Consider the following 20217-nt stretch of genomic DNA (forward strand, 5'->3'; position numbering starts at 1 on the left):
GAGGAACCAAGCTACTTTAGCTATTGCCATTTTTAATTGAGCATTTCAATTTTCTACACGAAGACGGTTTTACGAATTTTTAATCGGGCATGTTTCAGTGAATTTCCTGCATAGTACAATGCAAATTCCTAAGATTTTCAAAGGAATCCGTGCAAACGTTCTCGCGTAAAAAATTAAATGACCCAGTAAATTTGGCAATAGCTGATACGGTTCTGCTAAACGCGGTGCAGTTCTATGCCTTTTTAAGAAGCTCTGCTGCATATCTCATGTCAAAACGTTTGTCATACTTATCTATAAGGAGAAAGCAAAGAACAAAAAACCTTCGAGGACTTTGGAACAATTTGCTCAATCGATTCACGTTTTTTCGGCATGTCGTCATTGAGTTTAGACCCGTTTTGGGAAGGTTTGGCCCGTTCAAATTGGTTCTTTGCGCAAAAATGTTGCAGTAAATATGCAGTTTTAAGCGGGAGTCAGCAATATTTTCAAGTCTTTTGCGGTCCTTATCTCTCAGTTTTTGTTCGTTTTATTTCTGCTCCACTTGTTAGTCCTTCAGTGCTGCCTTAATTTAGCGGATCAGCGGAGAATTTCACATTTCAACGGGGTTTCAACATTTCAAGAAATATGCATTTTATATTAGTGATATTTTAAACGTTTTTATTTCTTCTTACCTTTCTGTTCATTCCTCTTTTGCTTACTACTCATTGATGTTTTACTAACATTTTTTGTTTTTGTTTTGTTTTTTGTAGGTGAGTTTCCCGATTCCTTGCATTCATTCAAGTCGCTCGCAAGTGAGTTTTCAAATTATTTCATTTCCTATCATTTTCAAACTGAATATACATTTTCCACAAATAATCAACGACACAATGCACTCTTCTTTTCGTTTTTTTTCCAACAAACCATAATAAGTAACTTTTTACATTAAATTCGGCTTCATACAGCCCATCAAGGTCAAAATTATGATCAGGCGCACGTGTTTCGAAAAAAAATATATCTTTGACTCCTGGAATGATCCTTAATGCCCTGAAGCTTAGGAGTTTGTAAGACATTCCTCCTGAAAACACGGTCCCGGTTCTGCCTTTTAGAAAAAAAATATTCATTTTTACGTTGCTAAAATTATCCTGATCAAACAGTTTTTGCTAGAATATTTGTAAATAACCTCTATCAAAATTCATATACATATATAAGATTAGATCGCGATGAAACTCTCGCGAAAAATTCGAAGAAAAATATCCACGAGTTTTCTAGGAATCATTTGTTTTATCGAAGGAAACTTGGCAGCTTCTTTATGTCCATAGGGTGTTTTTCCATAGCAAGGCAGAGCCCGAGTCATTTAAATCAATTTCTGAGTACATAAAGGAGAGGAATAATATTCAATCAAAATCCTTGTTTTGCATCGCGATTACAAGTCTTTCAAATCCGGAGAACGACACTCGCTCTGCCAAATAGTTGTCTTACTTCTTCTATCTTTTTCTCTCTTCATCAGCGGCTTAAATAGCGCGCTGCCCACCATAATTTATGCTAAAAAATCAACCCGCGAGAGGCTTTTCGTATTCGTTCGCTCAAGCCCGGGATATTCTCAGAACTAATAGCCTTACGTGTGAGATTGATTTATAGGCGTCTGACGGCATTCTGCCAGACTAATGTGTTCCATCCTCCATCATCTCGAACCGGGATCATTTCGTAGCTACGGCTTAGTAGAAGAGAAAGAAAAAACCCACCGAACATTTGTTGGAAAATATCTGTTCACACTTTTTCATTTCATCCAACGTATTATATTTGTTCGCCGGAGCACGAATATTCGAAGCGATTTTTTCCCCCTCTGCAGTCTTTGCTTTCGGCTGAAAAATATTTTCGATTCATGAACGCGGTCGAGAAGTCTCTCGTTCAGAAAAATTCTCCATGGTATGCTAGATTTTCAGAATTTTTTTTTTTTTTTCAAACAGGTTCTCACCAATGGTTTTTATAAGCGACCTTCATATGGATCTGTTGCGCTAGTCACAAAATTGTACTTCAATGATTTCAGATTACATCCACCAAAATACAATAAAAATAGTCCAGACACCACCTTTTACGTCCAATATTATCGGAGATATCGTCCCTAAAGAACACAACGTGTGGCGTCATCCACCGCAGTAATGGTATGATGGATGACGTCATAGATCGTGTTTTTTAAAGCATGATATCTCCGTTAATATTTAGCGTATAAACTAGGCGTTTTAATATATCCTATTAATTCGTCGTTTTCCTCACAAAAGGACGCAATATATTTCAATGTTGCCAGATTTTTCCGCTCAAACTGCATTTTCATCAGAAGAATTTTGAGAATTTCTAACTGTAAATGTATCCAATTTTCCCTCTGATTTCGTGCAAAAATCAGACTTTTCCACGACTATTATGCGGATTTACTCTCGCAAATAATTGAATCGTAAGAGTCAATTTGACAACCTTGGAATTAAGTTACGTCTTTTCGTGCAGGAAACGACGAACTTTGGTCAATCCTTAAGCTTAAAATATCAATAGCCATAGGTAGTTTTAAATACTCAGTGATTTCAAAACATTAAGATAATCCATCTGGATAGTTTTAAATCATTAACAACACTGGAAAAAAAAACACATTGGATCTAGAGTCTAGGCTCTTTAAACATTGTCAAGAAAAAGGACTCTTGATTCGATCAGATTTAAGCTTAAATCAAAAGGAAATCCGCTCAAATTAAGAGGCGTGGTTCTTGATTTAAGCTTAAATCTGATTGAATCAAGAGTATTTTTTCTTGTCGATGTTTTTAAGAGTCTGGACTCTAGATCCAATATGTTTTTTTTCCAGTGAAGGAGGGGAAATAATATTCATTTTTTCAAGTCAACTCACGGTATTTGTGCGATGCTCCCGAGCGAACCCTCCGAAGACTGCTGTATGGAAATGAGATTTCCTTAGAATATTCGACTCAAAATAATTGCATTTATTCATGTAACCAACAATCTTTTGAACTTTACTTACTTCAAACTTGTCACCTCGTCTTGTGTTTTTGGTAATCTTGTTATCTACTCGTGGTCGAGGTCACATATGTATCGTAGCTCAATTGACAAAAAGGCGTATTTCAATCACCATGTGAGCCCTGTTTTACATATAAACACATGCTTTCCAGGGTCTATGAGGAAATGGAGATACGTTCTTACGCTAGAGGAGCGACGGTACAAGAACGACCGACACAGAGAAGACCTACGCATACGAAACGAAGTTAAATGTAGCATTCAAGCGAAGCTCGCTCAAGTTTGCGCTAAGGTTAAAAGCCAAGTTTTTGACGGAATGCTAAACGCCCACCGTCGGTTGTCAGGTTTTCCGACTCAGGAGAGCTTTTCGCTGAGTTTCGGGATTGATCTTACCCTTGAGAAATATAAGGCCTCCAAACGTCGCTTTTTCTTCCTCGGGAGAAATTCTTTCTATGTCAGAGCCTTGGAAAGCGGAATGTAACAAGAAAAGAGTCAGTTGTTCTGTTTTATTAGATCAGTTTCTGTTCAGGGCATATTTTGAGGCGTTTTAACAACTTTGACGCTTTCATACGTTGTGTCACTTATCTGGAGGCTCCAGCCGGATTTCAATGGTCGAAATAGAAGCTTAAAATGAGGTGATTAAGCGAAATTCCCACAATTATCGTCAGGGTTCCGACAAATTTCTCGATTTTGAGCTTTCATTTTGATGGAAGAAAATTTTAACTTTTTCGCTGAAAATTCCACGTACCTCTAAAAAATTATGCTTCTAAAAATTCAGTACCAGCTCGATCAAAAGGGAATCGGTTTAAAAACATCGTACTGTAAGGGTAATAGAAAGTTCTGGGGGGAGCGGAGGGGGCATGCGCCATTGCCCCCTTTCGCCCAAAAAAAAGGGGGGAAGGGAAGAAAGACAGTAGGAAGCACTGGAAAAAAAACACATTGGATCTAGAGTCCAGACTCTTAAAAACATGGACAAGAAAAATACTCTTGATTCAATCAGATTTAAGCTTAAATCAGAACCCAGCCTCTTAATATGAGCGGATTTCCTTTTGATTTAAGCTTAGATCTGATTGAATCAAGAGTATTTTTTCTTGTTAATGTTTTCAAGAGTCTGGACTCTAGATCCAATGTGTTTTTTTTTTCCAGTGAGAAGCGGAAAAAAGAAGGATGAAGGACGCTTACATTTGGTAATTATTTGTGACGAAATTGACTCAAACTGCACATTTGATGCTTTAAAATTTCGAAAATTTTCTGGGGAGCCCCCCGGACCCCCTTTACGGGCCCCTCCCTCGTTCGAAGTGACCAAAGCCGCCTATGGCAAAGGTAGGATTTTACCTTCTCGTGAGTCAGCAGAACGCGAACGAATCGAAGAATTTTCCAACTCGGTTCCTCGGAAAGGCACTCGTGACATCTGGGGATACGAGGGCTCGAGGAACAGCCCAGTGGCGTGGCGTGAATTGCGATATATCGATTGTTATGCCATTTAAACCTATGAAAAAAGATCGATTATCAGGGTGTTCGCAGCGAACACCTAAGTAATCGATTATTTACCATAGTTTCAAATGGCGAGATATCGATAATCGATTATTCACGCCACGCCACTGGAACAGCCCCCCGGAAGCACCTTAATTTCTCGGCCGTGTTTCCCCGCGTGTTTCTAATTTGACCCCGCGCTTAAGAAAACACCCGAGAGAGGAATCAATTTCGGCCCCTCGTCCTCACCTCCGCTGAAAAAACAACCCCTCCCGGGGGGTGGGGACGGGCAGCACGCCAGAACGAAGGGACACTTTCACCCGGCCGTGCGGGGTGGTCGGGAAACTCGTATGTTTTCCCGCGGGAAAATGTCGGTTTTTTCGACCGGGATGGCAACGTCGCCGCGACCCTTTCGTTTGCGGATTGCGGCCGAGTTCTGAAAAGCTCAATCGTTTTAATTAACTCCCTCGTCCCATTCGAATGGGGGGCGAGGGCGCTCTTGTCCCCGGACCCGGTCTTTTCTCTCGACGCGCGCCCCTTGTCCCTGCGTTTGTTTTTCGGGGAACATTCATTTCTCCGCCGCGATGTTGGCGTGGCGTGCTTTGCGATACATCGATTGATCTGCCATTTAAACCTATGAAGAAGAATCGATGAACGGGCCCGTTCGCAACGAATGCCTAAATAATCGATTCTTTACCGTAGCTTTAAATGGGGGAATATCGATAATCGATCGTTCATTCCCCGCCTCTGGTGTGTCGGGATCTTGGATCGAGCTGAATTCGACCTAGATTCAGATGCTCATTTATTCACGAAGGTTCTGCACTAATAGCTTCTAATTTATAAGTTGGCCGTCCGAGGTATTCTTGGATTCACTGGAAAGAAAAACACATTGGATCTAGAGTCCAGACTCTTAAAAACACCGACAAGAAAACATACTCTTGATTCAATCAGATTTAAGCTTAAATCAAGAACCAAGCCTCTTAATTTGAGCGGATTCCCTTTTGATTTAAGCTTAAATCTGATTGAATCAAGAGTTCTTTTTCTTGACAATGTTTAAAGAGTCTAGACTCTAGATCCAATGTGTTTTTTTTTCCAGTGTTTAACGTCGGTATCCGCTACTGATTAAATCCTGACCGTCGTTCGGGTGTACTTACACAGTAAAAAGGAGTAACCAAAATTGTGTGTTAATATGGGAAGTAAAACACAAAATTTGACAACCCAAGCCCTCGGTTCACTCAAGGGTTTCTCAGTCTCTCCATTGTTTTCTGCGCTGAATTCCCCGCAAACGTTACCGAAATCATCACAAAATTTGGGTTGGTTTGTGTTTCATTTCCTACTTTAACCAGAAGTAACACAAGAAAACGAATATTTTTATCAGTGCACTTCTCTTCCAATTTCCTCTTCTTAAAATCGAATTTTTGTTGACGCACTGGAAAAAAACACATTGGATCTAGATTCCAGACTCTTAAAAACATCGACAAGAAAAAATAAGAAAATCTCTTAAAATCTTGATTCAATCGGATTTTTGCTCGAACCAAGCCTCTTAATTTGAGCGGATTTCTTTTTGATTTAAGTTTAAATCTGATTGAATCAAGAGTATTTTTTCTTGTCAATGTTTTCAAGAGTCTGGGCTCTAGACCCAATGTGTTTTTTTTTCCAGCGCGTCACTTTTTTCCACGTGACGTCGCGTCGAAATCGGCGGTGGACGAGTCGGTTCTCGCGGGACGGTCGGGCACGGTTCGTGCCCCCGGAATAAATTCATTGTGCTTTTTGTCCCGGCCGACCAAGGTCACCCCTTCCTCCCCCTGCCTACTTCGCCGGCTCCCCTATTTCAATTGCAATTGCGTTAATTGCTCTCCCCGACGCAGGTCCGGGGATGAACGGATTGAGGGAGTCGAGTTATTTAAACAACTACGGCGTTGCCCAATCGGACTTCATTTTGCAATTTGGAACTACAATTTATGACTCGTACATCGAAATACACATCATGTATGTACTTCAAAATACTTATCTGCAACGGGAAATTGACGGCATGTTTGTGAAATGAACGAGAGATCGTAGTTCCGAATCGTGAAATATAGTTCCATTGATTGGCGCACAATGGATCGAGTCAATTAGAGAGGTCGGACATAAAATTTTTGACTAAAACTGCTCATTTTGATGTTCATTTTGTCACTCTTTGAATTTAAGGGGTGCTTCTCAAAGAAAATTTTACGAGGAAACCGATGGGACCACTTTTAAAACCTCAAAATTTTGTATAAACGGAGTTTTAAGCGTTTGAAGTTTCCAAATTTTGTCCGATCTCTCCTATTAACTCAATCCACTGTGTAGCGAAGATGAAAAGAACTGTATCAAAGGAAAAAGACTAAGTACTATACGTGACAGAGGAGAAATTAAAGCCTAAGAAAATCATGGAAGCCTAGGCGACCTGGAAAGGTCAGGGCATCAATACGAAATTCAGGGAATTTTGTGATTAATGTTTAATAGACGTCAGCATAATGAAATGGTAAACAATTTTAGTGGAATTTGGTGAAAAGATCCGGGAAAGTCAGGGATTATAGAATATTTGATTCAAGGAAAGGCGAAAAAAAATGAGATGATCATGAAATGGAAGAAATTATGGAAACCCTGAAACGAAGAAATTTAGATATCATCCTAAATAATGGTCCGAGGATATACCTAATTTCACAGGGTGTGGAATTTTCATCAGGAACAACCGGAAAAACTGGAAAATATCAGGAATTTTGGCCGATCAGGAGAAAATCAGGAAAATATCAGGAAAATCGGAAAAATCGGACGTTTTATCAGGAATTTTTCTCACTTTGGCAGAAAATTTAGTTTCCGCATGTATTTATGTAATAAATATAGTTTTTACGAGGAAAATCAGGAAAAGATCAGGAATTTTCAAAATGAAAAAAATCAGGAATTTTGTATAAGATATCAGGAAAAATCAGGAAAATATCAGGATTTTTCAAAATTAAAAAATACTAGACACCCTGTTTCACTTTCAGGAGAAAAGAAAACGACTAACTCGCAAAAACTTCGGAGCCCCGGAAAAGCCCGTGGAAATCGTTTCGACGGGTGGTGTTTAAAATAATAAAACGCTCATAAATCACACCCGCGGTAAGCAGACGAGCTTTGGCAGCAGCGGCCCGATTAAACTTTAAAGTGGCGGCCCGAGCTTTAATACGCGTTCGGAGGTGCGTTCTCATGCGTTAAGCTCAGTTTGTGTTAACCCTCTCCCCCCCCCTTCCCCGACGGAGGCTGCGTGATTGAAGGCTGCCGGGTTTGGGGGCGGCGTGTCTCTTCCCCCCGCGCGCGACGTCGAGAAGTCCTGTTTGATTTGCCCCCCGCCCGGGTTTCGCAACCCCCCTTGTTCCGAGCTACATGCACCCCCTGGTTGAATGAGATTACGGCGCCGTGAGGTGGAGCAAAAGGGTTAAGCGAGGCAGACGCGCGGTTATTTTGCCGGGGAGCGGTGAAAGATCGGCCCGAGTTCGAGGGGGTTGACGGGGGTTGGGGGTGGGGATCGAAAACCGCTGCCTGCTAACGAGAGGCGGTGTTAATTTTGCCGTGATTGCGCCCTCGAAACTCGCGCCCCCACCGCAATATCCCGGCCCGAGGGTAGTGGACAAACAGGGTGCCGCCGCGGGGGTGACTTGTTAGGCGCGAGGAGAACAGCCCCGGGACCCGGGTCTACACTTCAAGATGTTTCGGTTTGACATCGAATTAACTTCCTTTTGGTTAATTTGGATAGGACAGCGAGGGCAATAGAGGACGACCTTGTGTATTTTAATTTTGACCCTCTTTTAAGGTGGTTCTATGCGATCCAGGGACGAGATCCACCTCCACGCTGCGCTGCCTCACGGTTTACGTCTTTGAGAAGCAATAATTACTGCAATGTACGAGATAATACGAAAAACTGATCCATAACGCGTGTAGCAGCATTACATCGAGTAGAGTGACATCACAATTTGTTAAAATTCATCGTGAATTTATACCTGATACTACGATAACTGACGTCGGCCGTTGACTCAATGTGTAAGAGGGAGGTAGCGCTATAATGACAATTCAACAATTTACTATTGATTTTTAAAGTTAATGCACAACGGTGTTTTTACGGATGACATAGAATTTTCATTTCTTAACCGCAAAATGTAGTTCAAGCGACAGTTTGGCGACAGCTCATCGAATCTGATGGAGGTGAGCTCAAATGGACTGCATTTTGCAACTAGGAACCTCAATTTCTAGCTCGGCTCAGAAACAACGTAAATACCATTATAGCCATGTGCACATAAGTGTTTTTTACAGATGAGCCGGAAAATTGTTTTTCCTGATCGCAAATGTAGTCCAAATTCCATTGAATTCAGTGGAATTCAAAGCTTCTTGACCTGAATATAGCAGCAATGTCGCTTACACCCTTTTCATCGACAAGCCCCGTTCGATTGAAATGCGATGCGGTCGTAGCGATCCCTGAAACTGCTTTCCTCCTGCCTCCCGTCGTACAGTGAAACGAGTCATGCATAAAGGTTGGACCCGAAATTATCGAGTCGATGGGGGTGGTCGGACATGATTTAAAAACTTTAAAAGCACATATCTTTATTATTATGAAATTTTGATGTTTTCAAAGTAATTTCATTGGTTTTCTCGTAAAATGTTCCGTAAAAAGCACCCTTTAAAATTAAAATTAGGATGAGATCAACCAGGGCCGGATTCACCTACTTGCCGCCCATGGGCCGCTAGTATTATGCCGTCCCCTTCTCATTCGTTTTGAAACACCAATGAAAACCATCAAATGAACTTGCCAGCGGGGAAGAGGTGCATAAAGACGCGTTTACTGGTGTTGAAACACATTTTTTGGGAAAGCCCTGTCAACACTACTGGCAAAAGCTCACAGAACTTTGCGCGAAAGTCAAGTTTCGTAAACCTATCTCTGTGTGGACAAGGCCTTCCATTCTTAAGAAATGAACGAAAAAATTATGAAAGAACAAACATTAATGTGGATTAATGATTTTAACTCCCCCCCCCCGCGCCTCACAGCCCGAACTGTGTTTGACGCAATGCGTGAAGTATTCACGCAGTCTTGAAGGCGCTATGCGTCTCGCGCTGATCGCACTGTGTTTGCCGCAATGCGTGAGGTATCCATGCATTCTTGTAGGCGCTATCCGTTTCACGCTGTCCGCAATGACCGAACTGTGATTGATGCAATGCGTGAAGTATTCGTGCAGTCTTGTAGGCGCTAATATGTGTTACATGCCGATCGCCGCGCCGAGGGCTTCTCCTTTTCATCTGAAGTCCTCGTCATCATTTCTCTCTCGGTAAGTCGCGCCGTTCCAGGCGAAATTGCGTGTTTGGTTTCTTTCTTAACTCTAATTGAAGGTGCTGTCTCTTGTGTCACTGAAAGACGAAAAAATTAGAAATTACTATACTCTCAGAAAATTAGAGATTTTGTCGCCTTTTCTCGTTTGTAATTTTTTTTTCTAAATCCGAATTTTTTTTTATACCTACATTTAAAAAAATCGCAAAATTTGCCGCTCCCTATAAATTTGCCGCCATGGGCCGCGGCCCATGTGGCCACCCCCTTAATTCGACCCTGAGATCAACGTAAAATTTTTGTCAAAAATTTCATGTCCGACTTCTTCCATTGGCTCGATCCACCGTGCGTCGCCGCGTCCGTTCGAATCTCCCTCTCTTGTTGACTCAAGCCCTCGCTTACGCGGAAATCAAATTCGGGCTGTCGTCGCCCAAGCCGTTCGACCGGAATTCATCTCGCCGCTCCGTAAGTCCGCAGCGTTTCGTTTTGTAATCTTCCGAGGATTTTGCGGCGGGGGCGGAGGGGGTGGAGGGGGGGGGGGGGCACGGGGCCCCCGGCCTGTCCTTCCGTCGCGGCGACAGTCTCCGATTTCTATTCGGGAATCCCTCGACCTTTCTCCGGTCATGAATCGAGAATTGCGGGAGGAATAACTTACGACGCCCCTCGATGTTGCTAGACGGGTCCGTTTCCAACTTTAGCTACCGCACCGTTAAAAAATTTGGTTCTCGATGTCCCTCTTGTTTCGGTGGATGGTTTCATAGCGGCATCTTTTCTCATAAAGGTGCGCATATCCACATGCCAGAAACAAGAGACCCTCCCCTGGCCTCTTGACGGTACTGCCGTTATAGCGAAGAGAGCAGTAAGTGTCGAAATCGACTCTCCTTGCAAATTCTACTGATATCTTTTAGATGGAACCACCGAAATAGCTAAAACAGCAAAATTCATCCTGATAGTATCAGAACGAGACATAATAGAAATTCGAAAGTGCGCAAAATGACGTGGTTTCAGGTTCAGGCAAACTGGCAAAACAGCCATAAGTGACATTATTTCTCTGGAGAGCCAATGGAAACGGTGCTTTCGAGTGAAGTGTCGCCCGTTTCTGCTCTGGAAAAAGAATCACATTGGATCCAGAATCCAGACTCTTAAAAACATCGTCAAGAAAAAATACTCTTGATTCAATCGGATTTTTGCTTAAACCAAGAACCAAGCCTCTTAATTTGAGCGGATTTCCTTTTGATTTAAACAAAAATCTGATTGGATCAAGAGTATTTTTTCTTGTTAATGTTTTTAAGAGTCTGGACTTTTCTAGATCCAATGTGTTTTTTTTTCCAGTGAGCCAATTTCTAACCTGGAAATGTGTTTGTTCACGAAAGGGTGTGGTCGAGAATTTTTTGCACCCCTGCTTCGGCCATGATCGATATGGGACATCCCAAGGGAAGGAACCGTTCAAGAAACGACTGCAAATACGACCCTTAATTTCAAACGAACAGGTGAACGTTTCGCTCAACACAATTTACGAGGGGTGAAATATCGCAAGAGCCGGCGTCTAGTCCGGTGGTTCTGATTTCCCGCCGCGGCCGCGAAATTCTGGGATCGGTTTCTCGACCCGTTAAGCCCTTTGGGGTCCCCGCGGGCGACATTATCCCACCCGTTCGCACCTCAAGTCACCCCTCCCGCGGATTCCGCCCTCGCAATAATCCCTCACCGCGCCGCGCCGCATAATTCCCGCATCCCCCGAAAACGCGCCCAAGCCCTGCCGCGCAATTGCCAGATACTGCTGAAATTTTGTACTCTCCCCCGTTTGAATCAATTAACAATATTGGCATGTAATTGCACAATCTGGTAACTTTGCCCTGCCGTGTTTCGCAAGAGAGCAGTACTGCCGTGCCAAGGAAAAACGCCGTATGAACATGCGAATGTTGCCAAATTTCTGTTTAAAAACATTTTCTTTGGAGGAAATTTTTGAATATATTTCATTGAACACTGGAGAAAAAAAATACATTGGATCTAGAGTCCAGACTCTTGAAAACATCGACAAGAAAGTATACTCTTGATTCAATCGGATTCAAGCTTAAATCAAGAACCAAGTCTCTTAATTTGAGCGGATTTCCTTTCGAGGTAAGCTTAAGTCTGATTGAATCAAGAGTCCTTTTTCTTGTCAATGTTTTCGAGAGTCTGGACTCTAGACCCAATGTGTTCTTTTTCCAATGAAATTTTCAGACACTGTAAATTAAAGCGCGAGATAAATTTACTGAAAAATTTGGAGAAGAACATCCACAGTTTGTCTCGGAGATTTGTATTTTATCAGAAGAAGTTGGGCAACGTCTGAAGGCTCATACGGCGTTTTTCCTTACCGCGGCAAAGTAAGTGTTATTCGTACTGAACCACGGCTACCGCGTGTTCTAACGTACTTTGAGGCTCATTTAAGGGTGTCTCTTCTATTTCGCGGGGTTCTCAGGTTCGGCGCGGCAACCCTTGGGTCGAAGGTGCGTGCGGGGGTGATTTTCCGCGGAAATTCGAGTGCTTTGCGGTTCGGGCGACGGGGGATTTAAGCGCGGGGGGAAATTGAATTTAAGTAGGCTCCTCGGCGCATTGTTCCCGGAGGTGGCGGCGAGGACGTCGATAGAGCGCGGCGGCGGCGGCGGGGGGCGGGGATATTATGCGCGAGGCGCGCCCGGGTGTTTTATTACCCCGCGGCTCCCTGAAAAGCCACCCGCTCAAGTCGCCACCGCCGCTCGCTCGCTGTCCACGACTGCGCTGCCGGATCAGTGATAGTGGCCGTTTACTCCCGGTTCGTCTTACCGATTTTCCGTCATATTATCACTTCTCAATGGGTCACGAAACTATGGAGGGTGTCGACCGCCAGTCAAAACTGGAAAATATCAGAAATTAAAGGGGCTTTCACCGGAATTTGCGCTTTGAGAAAGGTTGAAGGTTCAATTATCACTTTCCGGCCACTGCACTGGAAAAAAAAACACATTGGATCTAGAGTCCAGACTCTTGAAAACATTGACAAGAAAAAATACTCTTGATTCAATCAGATTTAAGCTTAAATCAAAAGGAAATCCGCTCAAATTAAGAGGCTTGGCTTCTTGATTTAAGCTTAAATCTGATTGAATCAAGAGTATTTTTTCTTGTCGATGTTTTCAAGAGTCTGGACTCTAGATCCAATGTGTTTTTTTTCCGGTGCGGGCTTAATACACGCAACGTCCGTTCCGGGCTCAGAGGTCGCAAGTTTCGGGTGTAGCACCCGGAGCAGCTGAAGCTACATCTCCAGCACCCGGAACTTTCGGCCTCTGAACCCGGAAAGGATGGTATGTCTAAAGGGCCCTGGTACCTTTTCTACGGTAATATTTACTCCCAGTTGGGATCAAGAAATTCTGAGTGTCTCTAGCGGTTTTCGAGCATTTTTCGAACTTTTGGCCCATCTCATCAATTGTGAATATTTCTAAATCAAACGAGTGTCCATTATTTAGTCGCGCATGAAATCAGGAAATCTTGTCTAATATATCAAGAAAATATCAAGTAGATCCAAAATTAAACTTTAGTAGACAACCTGACTGAAGGCATTTAAAATTGCGAATACATTTTGAAATTTTTGAGGCATGGACGAGTTTCAAGTTACTATTCTTTTCATCCTGAAATACAAGGTTTTGGGGTAGGACTGGCAACGTAGCACCGGTGTGGACAGCGCCGAAACGATTCGGAAGTGCTTTATGGCGATGTTTATTCTAGCGCCCCCCGAGGATATGAAGGGTGCCTTTCGGATTGCGCGGAATTAATTTAGGGTAAGATAATTGTATCACGCGCCGCTCCTCCGCGATCACCTGAAGAGCGTCGTTCCGGGGGAATTCTCCTCGAGATTGGCTATTAAACCCCCTGAACCCCCCCTAACCCCCCCCCCCCCCCCCCGCCCAGATCGATTCAAGGATGCTGGTTGCGGGTGCAGAATTCGGTTATGACATTGTGAATATTTTAGGGGTGTAATATTGTAATCCTCCGATGATTTTAATGAAAGCGGTTCTGGAGGGTTCGTAATTTCGGACAGGGCGAGGAATTAACATTCTACGGTTTAGATGACTGTCCCTGCTTTTTGAGTGGTTTCGTGTAGAGAGTAAGGGTTGGGAGGTTTTGAATTTTACCTAATCGATCGTGAACTCTGATCGCTAGTTTCTTGCTTCTTGGAAAATCAACCGTGTTGTCAGTCGAAAATCAATGAGTCAGTGGGGGAAGTCGGACAAAATTTAGAAACTTTAAAAGCTCATAACCACGTTCATACAAAGCTTTCGGGTCTTAAAACTGGTTTCCTTGTGAAATTTCCCTCTAGGAGCACCCCTTAAAGTTTAAAATGTGACGAAATAAACTCCGAAATCTGCAGTTCTAGCCAAAAATTTCATGTCCGACTCTCTAATTGACTCGATCCACTGTGCGGCAGTTTGCAAGCGGCTTGCTTGATGCCGATGCCTCAGCAAGACGCATCAGCATGATATTGGACCTCGAAGGCACGCTATTGGCTCAGAGCGCCTTCACTTGATGGTCATACTTCACGCATTGTCACGCAGCTAGTTTAGTGGCCCATCCGATCCAAACCTAACCCGAGCACGATTTTCTATGTGAGCGCCTTCGTACCTTGTGATACTGCAAGCATTGTCGCGAAGTTAGTTTAGTGGCCTATCCGATCCAAACCTAACTCGAGCACGATTTTCTATGCGAGCGCCTTCGTACCTTCGTCATACTGCACGCATTGTCGCGAAGTTAGTTTAGTTGCCTAGCCAATCCGAAGCCAACTACGTTGTTGATGGCAACGAGGTGGCGTGGCGCGAGGTACAATCGCAGATGCTTGGTGCACGGGATCGAAGCTCGGGAATAAATTCGACGCGGATTTGAGCGGTACCGCATTGTGGTCGGCTTCAGGTTTGTGCCCGCTCGAAAGGAAGTACCGAGCTTGAATTTATGTATGCCCATCCCCCCCCCCCCCCCAAATCCCGGGTTCGACTCCGTTTCCGCGGCCTCCGTTCCATGTTTTCGGACGATTTAGCTGCTCGCCCTCTCCCCTGGTGTCATATTTTGCCCGTTAACGGGTCAGTTGCATAGAGAAAAAAAAGGAGGTGTTTCCATTTCGGGCATCTTGCAATTTTTTTGATGATTTGATGACGTAGGTCGGTACAGCGACGTTTATCATGTCGATTTTCTTGGAAATGGTGTAATTTAAGGAAAAAAGTCATTCTATAAAAAGTGCTTGAAATTATATAATGAGTTGATTTAAGTAAAAAAATCGGACATTATGGTCCGTTTTCCATATTTCGAATTCCGGATTTCGCTGGCCAGGTCGTACCGACCTACGTCACAGGGTAAACAAACCTCAAGATGCAAACACCTCCTTTTTTTTCTCCATGGGTCAGTTGCACTAGGCACATCATCGTGATTTGATGCTTGATTCTTGTAGATTAGTTACAAATAATAAGATCTCTCCAATAAGCAACTTTCTACGTTCAATATTAACCAAATATCGCGCTTTGAAAAATTTTGTTTACGTCGTCATGCACCGCGGTATATACACCCTCGGTTTCTTCCACCTTGCTTTCATCAGTCAGGGAGACAAACATTTGCGCTGGTTACTCAACGTGAAACTCGGATAAAAGCAAGGTGGAAGAAACCATTGGGTGTCACTACCGCAGTGGATGACGCCATAAACCGAATTTTTCAAAGGGTTTCAGGGTTTCAGGGGGGGAGGGGATTCAAGGGATCTCGGTCATTATTCAACGAAGAAAGTTACTGTTTGGATAGACCTTATCACTCTCAGCTGATCCGAAGAATCAAACATCAAAACAAAATTCCCTGGGACCATTTTTGTCATCGATTTTTTTCAAACTGAATTAAAGGCATTCTTACTCCAAAAACGTTAAAAATTGTATTTTGCACAGAATTACGGCAAGACAACATGATTCATTTCACGTAATTTACATTTCGGATTCTTTATGATTAATGATGTCCTAGGCCACGCAGCATCCACCTACGTCACATTATAACGTTCCTCTGGCTCCTAACAAGTTATGTAGGTTAAAATCCTCGTATCATACCTTCCGTCCTAGACAGCGAATCCCTACCGTTTCTTCGCAGCGCTGATAATGAGGATCCCTCTATTAGCGAAGAAACAGTATGATCGGTCGAGAATACTCCCGTCCCTCTTTCTCGAGAAATATTTACATTGATGTAAACTTTCAAAGGCCTCATAGTGTTTACACGAGTCCGCAGTTTTTCCGCACACGCCGAGAATCCCCCGTGAATGCGGCATTATGAACCCTTATAATTAACGAGACACCGTTGCGTAGACCCTCCACCGTTGCCAGACCGTGCTCATAAATCAGCTTTTCCTCCTATTCGATCGGCGTAAAATATCCACAACCTGGCAACCGTGTATCCGTCCCTTTGAAAGGCGCTCAGGACTTTGTCGCGTCTCTCAATCCGCGCGCATTGAGACCGCGCAGGCCCAGCCGCGCGGGTGACAAGCGTTAACGAAGCGAATAAAAACCGCCGGCGCCCATAAATTTTCATTAGGGAAAACTATGATTGCATTATGGGCGCGCTCGGGTCGAAAGGAACTATCTCCGCGGGGCGCGGGCCGCGAGGCCTATAGGAACGAGTGTGTGATAAGGCCGATGTCACAATGGAGATAGTTCCTTTTGATTTAAATATTCGCGCGCTCCCGTGCGAATACCGCCGTAAAGAAGACGTTAAGGCGTTGCCAAATCGGGTGGGAAATGAGCGAGTCTATGTTGAAACCTCTTACGTCGTTTTGTTCGTGGGTGGTGGGTTCGTGAGAATGGTGAAGCGACGGGACTTATCGGGAAAAGCACTTGAGTGGTTTTTGTTTCTTCGAATCGATTGAGGTGAGAGAGAAATGCGAATTTTTGCCGGTCTGCGTTATTATGCGTCGAGCCCATTATGGATCGGGCGTTATTGGAGGGCGATTGAGTTGCCGCCGTTTTCACTGCACCGCTGAGGACCGCCATTGATGCCGATTTATTGCGATATTTGAAAAGATGGATTTTTAATGAGTCGATTTTCCAAAGCGATGACGTCAAGGAAAATCGGGCGATGTCAAAGCATTTTAAAAAACTTGGAAAGTGAGGGGATTTTTCCATTTGTATTTGAGTGCTCATTTGTATTTAAATGTCAAAACTTCGCCGGAAAGAAACGTCGCTCCTCTTGTATGAATTTCGTACAGCAGCTACAAGTTAGCCATTTTTAGGCGATTTCGAGAAGAAAAACAAGAAACCCAACTTTGGACATCAAATACTACCCCCATTACGCAATAAAACTTCAAAACTGAGCCAGATTTTTGAGGAAATCATATAGTTTCCTTTTCCTCACGAAAAATCGTAACTGCATTTCAATGTTGCCGAATTTGCACTTTTAAAGTGCATTTTTACCAGGAGAATCTTGGACTTTTGGACTGAAAATTCCACCGATTTTTCTTCTAATCTCATGTGATTATCAGACAAATTTTGGACAAATATCTCATCGGTACATTCTTGTAAAACAATCGCATTTTTTAGTCTGTTTTGCACCCTTCGAATGGAGTTACGTTCCTTCGTCCGGAGAACTACGATTTCAAAGTGAAATTCACCACGTACCAACATTTTAGAGGCCTTTTTGTAACTTCAGGAGCGAAAAAGACCTTTAAGGGCATTTGGGCACCCGTCCACACATCGGAGAGGTGCGAATGGTTCTAGTTGCTCCAGCTACTACAAACTATCCGTATACTGAAAAAAAAAACACATTGGATCTAGAGTCCAGACTCTTGAAAACATTGACAAGAAAAATACTCTTGATTCAATCAGATTTTTGATTGAATCAAAAGGAAATCGCTCTAATTAAGAGGCTTGGTTCTTGATTTAAGCAAAAATCCGATTGAATCAAGAGTATTTTTCCTTGTCGATGTTTTTAAGAGTCTGGACTCCAGATCCAATGTGTTTTTTTTTCCAGTGTACATTCTTTACTTTGTTACTTTTTTGGAACAATGGTGTCGGAGGCTCAAAACGCATTCCTATTCATTCCAACTCGCTAATTTAGGAGAAGAATGAAACAAACCCATCATTAAGGCATCGCCGAAATCTCGCCTTGTAGCACTCCATCAGTGATAATTTCGGATCGAGTTCCATTAGCTTTCCGCCCGCGATTCGCCTAGCGCACACACAATACCGACTCCTCAATACATCACTTCGAATCGCTCACAGTGTTGAACAACCTCTTAGTAATTAAGTTCGATGGCGTATTCCAAGGCGTAAACCGCGTAACACCCCCCTTACATGTGAACTCAGGAGAACATAACAGTATGCGCACATCAGGAATCTTGTCCGAGAGTGATTACGTCTTTATATCAATAACGTCAAGGCGTATTCTCCTTATCGTGTGAATTCTGAAATGAATGAAATTATACGTATATCAAGGCTCACGCCGAAGAGTACCTAAGTGTTTATTTCTAGGGAGGAGCTATAACATCAAGGTTTAATCCTACTTCCATGTGAACCCTAGAATGCATGAAATCATACGAACATCAGGGCTCATGTTACAGTTTAGATACGTTTCTATGTGAGGGAGGCGACTATTCGAGTCTCTCAAGTCGTCGTCTGCCTGACATAAGGACGTAACCACACTCTGCAATGAACCCTGTCGACCGTACAATTCAATGCTTTTCCGGGCTCATCTCAATGTGTAGTTACGCCCTTATGTCAGCCGAGCGACGAAGTGTTAAATAGACTGGATTTCGGAGCGAGCGGCAGCGCGGGGGGCAAATAGCACGCTCGAGAAAGCTCAGCGCGTGTCGGGAGCGGGTGTTTGAACAGATTGCGTAAACAGCGCATTCTGCCGGCGTTTAATGCAAGCTAACGGTTCGGAGTCAATACTCGGGATTTATGCCCGCGCTAACGGCTCTGTTTGAGGTTCGGGATGCTTTTATGACGCAGTGGTGTGTGCTCAACCGATTCCTCGGCGTATGAATCAAATCCCCGCTCGGCTGACACAAGGGCGTAAGTACACATCGAGATGAGACCGGAGAAGCATTGAGTTGGATGGGGGACAGGGTTCATTGCAGAGTGTAGTTACGCTCGTATGTCATGAGAGCGACGAAATCCTCGCCGTGATGGATATTCTTGAAGGAAGGAGCGTCGCTGACCTTTCGGTGCCTTCTTTGCTCCTCTTTATTCCTGCTTAGAGCATCTATTCGCCGTTTCCTAGACGAAGAAACGTAACTCCATTCCATGGTCGCAAAATTGGCTCAAACAATTCAATTTTTTACAAGATTATACCTGAGGAATGTATGTTTAAAATCTGTCAGCATGGTGTCTACAAGTCCGGAAATAGTTCTAATTTTTTTAAGGGCGGCCAGGAAGTACTGAAAAAGTGCTGGAATTCCGCTAGAAGGTCCGGAATTTTTGAAATTTTTGTTTCATTTTTGAAGGCATTTGAGCGAGAAAGACAAATTTTTGAAATTTTTCGAATTTTGTCGAATGGAGGTACTGAAAAAGTACTGAATTATTCTGTTGAGGAGGTACTGAATTTCTTGGGAATTTGCTGAAAAAGTACGGTGAAAGCACTGATTTTTGGCCAGCCTGTTTTGGTAGACACCCTGGTCTGATTTCTGCGTCAAGTCAGGAGACAAATCAGTGAAATTTTCAATTAGAAATGCCCAAGGATCTCTTGGTAAAAATGCAATTTGTGAGGGGAAATTTGGCAACATTGAAATATAGTTACGTTCTTTCGTGAGGGAAACGACGGCGGCGGTCGACTTGTAACACATATTAGCGCCTACAAGACTGCATGAATACTTCACGCATTGCGTCAAAAACAGCGCTTTCAGCAGCGCGCAGCGGTCGGCGTGAAACGCATAGCGCCTACAAGATTGAAGGAATACTTCACGCGGTCAGCCTGGCGCACGTACGTCGCACTGTCGCCCTTCTGACGCGTACGCGTACTTCAATTTCCATGGGAGTCTCAATTTACAAACAGTTCTATGATTTCTAGGGTTCATGCGGAAAGCGAGATATGCCCTCATGTCAGAGAAACAACGCCATGTCGTATGAATTTTTTATGGGGATCGGAAAGTTGGGCAAGGTCTGATGGTTAGCGGTCTGATTGTTGAAATTGATCGACAAAGTGATAGACAAAGATGACAAAAATAGAAAATGAAGCTGTTCTACAGGTGGAAGCGGGTGGTTGCAATGGACAAAGAACAAGTGTAACAAACGTCAACCCATGAGAGACCCTGTAGTTAGTCCATCATTTCCCCCTTAGTCTATAGTAACCACCCGTTTCAACCAAAGGATCACTCAATTTCTCATTTTCTTCTTTGTCTATCGCTTTGTTTATTGATTTAGATAATCAGCCCACAGTGACTTGTCGAATATCCACGACAAGAAAAACCCAATTCGACAAACTTCGCC

General features: G+C 43.3%; 1 protein-coding gene across 7 annotated transcripts in view; it reads left to right on the forward strand.

The window, feature by feature from the left end:
* The window catches only part of LOC109029870 (latrophilin Cirl), a 648752-nt gene that overhangs the window by 504013 nt on the left and 124522 nt on the right, over nucleotides 1-20217 (forward strand). For 6 of the 7 annotated variants that reach the window (XM_072305247.1, XM_072305250.1, XM_072305252.1 and 3 more), the window contains one exon: nucleotides 747-788. The exons of the other annotated variant lie outside the window; for it this stretch is intronic. In XM_072305247.1, coding sequence (XP_072161348.1) covers nucleotides 747-788 — 42 coding nt within the window. The remainder of the gene's footprint in view (nucleotides 1-746; nucleotides 789-20217) is intronic. 7 annotated transcript variants of the gene reach the window in all.

The sequence above is a fragment of the Bemisia tabaci genome, chromosome 10 (assembly GCF_918797505.1).
Source record: "Bemisia tabaci chromosome 10, PGI_BMITA_v3".
Taxonomy (NCBI): domain Eukaryota; kingdom Metazoa; phylum Arthropoda; class Insecta; order Hemiptera; family Aleyrodidae; genus Bemisia; species Bemisia tabaci.